At 30.7% G+C, this 7,059-nt stretch overlaps 1 protein-coding gene across 1 annotated transcript; it reads right to left on the bottom strand.

Annotated features, from left to right (window-relative positions):
- Window positions 1–38: 38 nt before the first annotated feature.
- Window positions 39–6,456, bottom strand: LOC130442765 (tectonic-like complex member MKS1). The gene is made up of 7 exons (XM_056777116.1): window positions 6,076–6,456; window positions 5,724–5,964; window positions 3,743–3,909; window positions 3,226–3,451; window positions 2,264–2,564; window positions 1,776–2,023; window positions 39–288 (listed from the first exon to the last, which is right to left on the bottom strand). The coding sequence occupies exons 1-7, from the start codon at window positions 6,153–6,155 to the stop codon at window positions 52–54; spliced, it is 1,500 nt and encodes a 499-aa protein (XP_056633094.1). The 5' UTR covers window positions 6,156–6,456; the 3' UTR covers window positions 39–51.
- Window positions 6,457–7,059: the final 603 nt, after the last annotated feature.

The raw sequence follows: 7,059 nt of genomic DNA, 5'->3' as shown, positions 1-7,059 counted from the left end.
AAGTAACAGATAAATTTTTGTTCAAAATAAAAAACATATAAATTTTGATGATTATAATTCTTTTTTAACCTCATACATTTTTCGTCTTGCTTTTTTAAATGCAACTAAAACTTGATTCACACTTTTAATTAGACTAGAAGAATTTAATTTTTCGTAAATAAATTTCTCTTTGACATCTCTTTCCTTGAATTCTTTCAAAAAAGCTTGAGATTGATGAAGCACGTTCAATCGTACTTGGAGTTGTCCAGTTCCAATTGTATAAGTGCCGAATTTATTGAAAACTCCATTCTAAAAATTAAGTTTAATCAATGAATTTTTTGTTTATATCAATATCCATTCATTTTTTTATAGAAAGCATATGCATCATTATGTTTCATTTTATTATATATTAAGAGGTGTTGTACATTTACTATTTTAAGAGGTAGTGGAAGAAAGAAGATTGACAAATGAAAGATATTTAGATTGTAAAAATGGGAATATAGAACCGTACAAGATGTGTTGGTGTTAGTTCTTTTAAATGTTTTGCCACTTTCTCGGTTAAAGTAGCAGATCATGTAATACCTGATGCAGTTTCACTTCTTATAGATAGCTTTCCAAAAGAATAGAAAACTGCTTTTTTCTCTCCATTCATAGTTTAGCGTAAAAAGTATGTTTTGTTCAAAAATTTTTAACATAACCTTTGTTTAATGCAGAAAGCAAAGATTTTATATCTTCTTAGCATAATAGCCAGAAAAAAAGTTATTCATGTCCAGTTGCCAAAGCAGTGTGGACTGGAGCATTGTCATGAGCATAGCCATCATTTTTTGGTGGTTCTCATGACCTTTCATTTTTGGGCCCGAGCTGTTCTTTATGATTCTACTCCATGGATGTCGGGTCATAGTTTCATCATCCGTTACAATTGATCAGATTACACTTTCTTGGTCCTCGCGGCAAATCTCTAAAAATCGCTCACAACATTCTAGTCGACGCTGCTTTTGCACTGAGTTGAGAATTTCAGGCACCCTCCTTGCACTATTATTTTTTATATCTAGATGTAGGATCCTTAGAACACTTGTAATGGAAACTTATATCAATTTTTAATTGTTGAAAATGAAGGACACAAGTCATCATAAAGAGCCTTTATTTTGATTACTTTTGATTTGTGTTGATCTTAATCCTTCTTCACAGCGCTACACGGGGTAGCTACAGGGCTCTGCTGTAATAAAATGGATCGAAGTAGAAGCTGAAACTTTGTGTGAAGCTTGTCACTGACTCGTGCATAAAGATTTTTGCAAACACCAACTAAATGTTGCCAAGAACTCGTGGATTGTACGCATAAACTTTATTTATATATTTATTTAAAAAATATAATCATATGAAATATCCTTAAAATAATTTTCTAGATGAAAGCTAAGAAAATTTTGATATTAGATAATATTACCAGCGATATAAAGAATAGTTACCACAAATTTACTTTTAATTAAACCTTTGGTATGCGTTTTGTAAATAGAGGACGTTTCAGTGTCGACAATAAAGTTTTGGAACAGCAGAATATGAAAAACATTTGAAGAAAAACGTAACGTCCGATTGGCATGTTACAAAGTCAGCAGCAAGAAGTGTGCATCAGGTATATGTATGGTCGTTCTTTGGTTCGGACTCTAGCAACATTCTTTCTTTTCGTTTTTTATTGGATAATATACTTAATTTTCACATTTGATTATAGAAAATAATACAAAAATTTTCAATAAAATTCCCTAACGCATTTTTGAGTTACAATAAGAAAAAAAATATCCTACCTCGCAGTCTTTCTCCTTTGGAACTCCAATCCATCTAGGATCTTTGTAGTTGTACGCATCTCCAATGAAAAATCGTCTCAATTTTTCCGAATACCCCACAGGATCGAATCGATAACAAGATAAATTGTATAAATAGCATCCTGGTCTGGAAACGGGAATGTTTTGGTACGCCAACCCTTCCGTTCTGTAACGATCAAAAGATCCCTTGGAGATTATTTGGAAGTATATACAAGGTGACTTTGGGGTTTCTGTAATATGCAAAAAGATTATAGAAAGATCAAGTTGACCAAAAAATCGACGTTCCGTCATCATGTCCAAGTCTATGCTTGGACAACCTTAACCTGATCAACAGTTAACTGAGCCGACAAAACGTTTAAAAGTTTTTTTCTTGTAAAAAAAGTTATTTTGTAATAATAACTATAATAATAAAAAAAACATGTAATACATTTCTATCAAACTAGTTTCAGTTTTCGATATTAATTTCTTACTCATTTCTGATAAGGACTGAATGTCGTATTCCAAAACTAAATCAAAGTTATGTCCAAAATGTACTAATCCTTCTCCATTTGTCCAATGACCTGTTTGTGTGACTCCTTCGAGATTAACCAAATCATCGCAAGTCCAATATTCAGGAAGATCGACGAAATATTGTAAATACAAGTTGTTGTATTCGAAACCTTGTGCTGATAAAATATCGATAAACAAATAAACGAAGAGTTTGTTCTTTGGGGGAACGAAGAATTTATCCCCAGTTAGTTCTTTTATTAGAAAATTCTTCTTTTCGGCAACCTACAAATCAACATAATTGATGCATGAAAAATAAATAAACAAGTTTGATTCAATCACAAATTTTAAGGAGATTTGTAGTTTCAATTAATGCAAAGTTGTTCTTTGATTTTAATCATAACAACCCCTGTGAAGAGCTCACAATTTTAACATTTGTAATGACAATTTTAGTCATAACAGAATCTGAATATCGAATGTCCTTGAGGATTTTCAAAAATTTCACTCGCTCCAACAAGGTTTTAGAAAGTGAAGAAGCAACATCGACAAACATATCCTTATGTGCGCATTATCTTCCAATATAAATCCATATGTAGTTTTTCTCGACCTAGGCGCATATGACAATCTCTTTTCATCTGATAAACCAGCAACGATTGACGCACTGGAAGCCAATATTGAAGCATTTATTCGTGAAATAATGGCCAATATGTTGGAGAGAGCGTGCTAAAATTGGACCTTGTGCATGGGATATCTAAAGCGGAGACGCGGCCAACATTTGCATGAAATCATCTTCAAACATCAAATTATACTGATCGTTCTATCCATTCCAATAAAGGTTTCATCATTTTTTTCAAATTTTAAATCTTAAAAAATCATTTTTTATAAGTAGTCACAAAAAACTGCTATCATGATACCCTCAATGACATTTACAAGAATATAAACTTACCTTTGTTATTATATTCATTTCATTAAATTCCTCAACGGTTTGAATACTTGCAGATGCATTTTCAATAAAGTAGTGAACGTATTTCAAGCATTCCCCCTGTATTCTTAAAATATACGGTTTTGTAGTAGTAAAATCTGGATAAATTGAAAAAGTCTTGGAAACTTTTTCATATTTCAATGTACATAATATGAATTCGTTTTTTATCCATATATCGTCGATGTATTCTCTATAATATAGATCATAAATTAATAGTGTTATTAATATGAAATAATTAAATCAATTATCAATAAATCGGTTGCTTAGGAACGAATTGACAGCATGAAACGTATTATTGACCTGAAAATCACTCTTTAAAACCCTACAAAAACAAAGTTTTTTCAGGTATATTCTCGGATGAAGTTAGTTCAAAGGAAATTTTACCGCATTGAAGTCATATAAATTAGACTATTAGTAAAAAATTAATTGATATTAAAAATATGAAACTACTCACTATAATACAAGTAACCGAAAAACGTACCCCAAATCTGCAAGAATGTACATTTTTTCTACGATGTTTGGTATAATTTTGTTCTCTATGGAATTTATTACGGAATCCTCGAAATTATGATTACAAATAGATTTATGTTCCTTGTTCAAATCCACTTTTTCTAATAATGTTTCCAAATCCGTCTTGTCCCGTTTTCCCTAAATAAAAATAATAAAAATTCAGCTTGTGGAAGCGTCCAACAACACGAAGTTTAGATGAAAACAAATAGTTTTTTTCAAATGTACCCACTTAGACAAGAAAAAAACTTTCATCTTTCCTTGTCTAATAGTGCCCTGATCGATTAGATTATCTGAGTGACAATTGGTTAGTTCTTATTTCAAAAGTAAATAGGTAAGTTTTATCTACGTATGCTTCTGATCAAGATATATCGAAAAGACATACTTCTTTCCTTGTCTAATGGCCCTCCAACTGATATGAGTGACAATTGATTAGTTGTTATAGTTCTTCTAATATCAATTGCAGAAGACAGTTATGCGAGGAACAATCAATATATCATAAATACGCACGGCACTAATACCAAATTGAGAAATTAAAAATGTATACTTCCCGTATAAAATTTGGTAAACATCTAACAAACCGTCAGTCCACATGGACTCATCATCGCCACTGTTTACCAATGAAAACATCGAATCTTAAACATAAATGCATTTTTATTGGTCGAAGCTGTCGGAAGCCGTATGTACGCAATTTGTTTGAAATATTCCTGCTAAACAGTCTGTGATAAGCAGGGACGTGGCTTGGTCAGATTAATTTAATTCATAAATTTCTTTCAATAAATAGGAATATGGCGTTCTACAGGCCATGGGCGAAAGAAGACAATGAAATTGCACAGTGTGGTGAGAATAAAGACAGGTATGAATTTAATAATAAAGATTTAGATATACAAACACAGCAAGTTATTTTAAATATATTTGAATGTTTAAAAAAGGAAAATATTCAACAATATAATAATGCTATCATAATAAGAATTGCCGAATTAAGAAGAAAAACTGAAATCAGTTGACAAAGCTACTTAAGATTTTATACGTAGAACAATTTATTGTTTATTTAAGGACATTGAGACATTAGAAGTAATATAGTAAAAGGTAGCAAATTATCCAGAATACAATTATACCAGTTTAGAAACATTGCGTCTAATTTTATCAGCATGTGGTTTTAAACACAAAAAACTGAATAAACGGATGGCAATAACCAAATCGTAAAGGATAGTTCGATGGCGACAATATTATTTGCGTCAGATAAAATACTACCGAAGTTTTAATAGGGTACAAAAAGAGCTCAGTTCACGTCTGGTACCCTTTTTAAACCAAACTCCTTTACAAGGAGATACATTTCACTCGTCTATTTACGTTTAATAATCTAGTTTAATAAGTAAGTATAATAATGATTTTTTTCCAAGTTCCAACTAGGACTACAATTAAGTGAATCTGTCTAAATAACGACGTATAATGCCGCCAAATTTATAATGATTCGATTGCCTTTTAACCAATATTTTCTACATATTTTTAAAAGTATTTATGAAAATAATAAATTTATAAAATGAGGTATCTACTCCTATGGTAGATATATCAAACAAAATTGGCGGCAAAGGTTTTTATATCTGTAATTGATATTGGAGGAACTACAATTCAAAAGTATATAACTATATTTCGTCCAACTCATATGCAATAAAAATAGCAACGAAGGTGCAAGTGCATCAAACAGTTTAGTCAAGATATATAGAAAAGACTTTTTTTCTTTCCAATAGAAATAAAAAAATTTTGATGGACTTTTTGTCGTTATGCTTAGATTTTATTAATTTCAAATATTGAAGAAAATGTTTGGCTCACATTATTATATTAGCCTATACGCATTATGTTTTTTTAAGAAAACTTTATACGACGATATATTAATGTCCCATAATTTTTTGTAGCTACCCACTGTATGTATATATTTTCATTTTAATGTTTACCTTATCCCCATCAAATTCATCCTCGTTAGTGCGAGTGAAAAATATGGAATCATCGTTTGTTTCCCCAGTAACAATCTTTTCATTGTAAATCCTGCTCAAATCTGAATCACAGTTTCTCAGATCCTGATAAAATTCTTGTTCACATTTACTGAAATACTTCTCTTGCCAAAGAAATTCTTTAACATACCAATCAACGTTTTTATCAGCGGTATCTTCAAAAATCTCTTGTTTCAGTCTGATCCTAATAAAGTTTATATGTTCATTTTAATCAACTTCTGGTTAAAGATAATGGAAAAAAATCGAATTTATGAGGTTTCATATCATAACTCTAACAATACTAATTACACCTTACCTTATTTTTAAATTGTTTATATCATCTGGAGTTTTATAATTTCCTGTGTATTTTGTAATTCTATCTTTAAAATTATACATATTATGGCACTATATTCATGGAACTTCGACATATGTTTGAATTATCGTTTCCATGACAATGTGGCATATTATAACTCCGAATAGAATGTAACGTTTTTCGTATTTATGCACACTATACACTTAACTTATGATAATTGACGTATAAATTTCACTTAAATAATTACTGCGATTACTTTTACTAATTCGTTGTTTTCATTACGAATATTTATTTAAATCTTAACTTACTGCGTTTACACAAATCATTTATATACCTAAATAAATTTACATGCCTAGAACAAAAAGAAACAGATAAATAAATAGACTTTCCTAGAAATTACTTAAAAGAAATACTTAAATAACAGCCTTCTATAATAAAAAGTTCTAAAAGGAAACAGACGTCGTGCGAATTCGCCGAATTTTGAAAATCCCTTGTAGCTGGACAGGATTGGCCAAATGACCCATTTCTCAGCTAGTTCGTAACAATACAGTGTGGTGCAAATGAAAGGAATAAATTCGTTATTTCGTAAAACGGTAACTTTAATGAAAAATCCTAAAACCCATCGATTCTTATTTTTGAACAGACTATTCGTGAGGATTGTGTATTAAGAGATGTACCAAGAAATGAAGATTGGTCATATTATGTTGGATACAATGAAAAGCCAGGATGCACCTGCAAGTAGCGGTGTTTTAATACATCAAATTCTACCCTATTACTATTCCTAATTATTAAAGTATCTGAACATGGTAACCATTATTTTACCTTTTTAGATGGATATTTTGAATTAAGTTCTAAAATGAATTTGAATATGTTTGCCTTTTTCGTATTGACGATGGCGAAAATATTTGAAAATTTCCGCCAAGGAGGTTTTCCCGTTGGAATTAATTTTCGCGGAAGAGGGTTGATTGGAGGGAAAATTCAGTATAA

Source organism: Diorhabda sublineata, chromosome 4, assembly GCF_026230105.1.
Source record: "Diorhabda sublineata isolate icDioSubl1.1 chromosome 4, icDioSubl1.1, whole genome shotgun sequence".
Lineage (NCBI taxonomy): Eukaryota > Metazoa > Arthropoda > Insecta > Coleoptera > Chrysomelidae > Diorhabda > Diorhabda sublineata.
Note: the sequence above shows the minus strand (reverse complement) of the source record. Positions and strands in the feature narration are given on the sequence as shown.

What these genes read in the sequence shown, in the direction of transcription:
- LOC130442765 (XM_056777116.1), bottom strand. Translation starts at nt 6,155, where the DNA reads ATGTATAATTTTAAAGATAGAATTACAAAATACACAGGAAATTATAAA. An exon ending in ATGAATTTGATGGGGATAAG is followed by an intron (nt 3,910 to 5,723) that starts GTAAACATTAAA and finishes ATTTTTATTTAG; the next exon opens with GGAAAACGGGACAAGACGGA. An exon ending in TACATTCTTGCAGATTTGGG is followed by an intron (nt 3,452 to 3,742) that starts GTACGTTTTTCG and finishes TCTATATTATAG; the next exon opens with AGAATACATCGACGATATAT.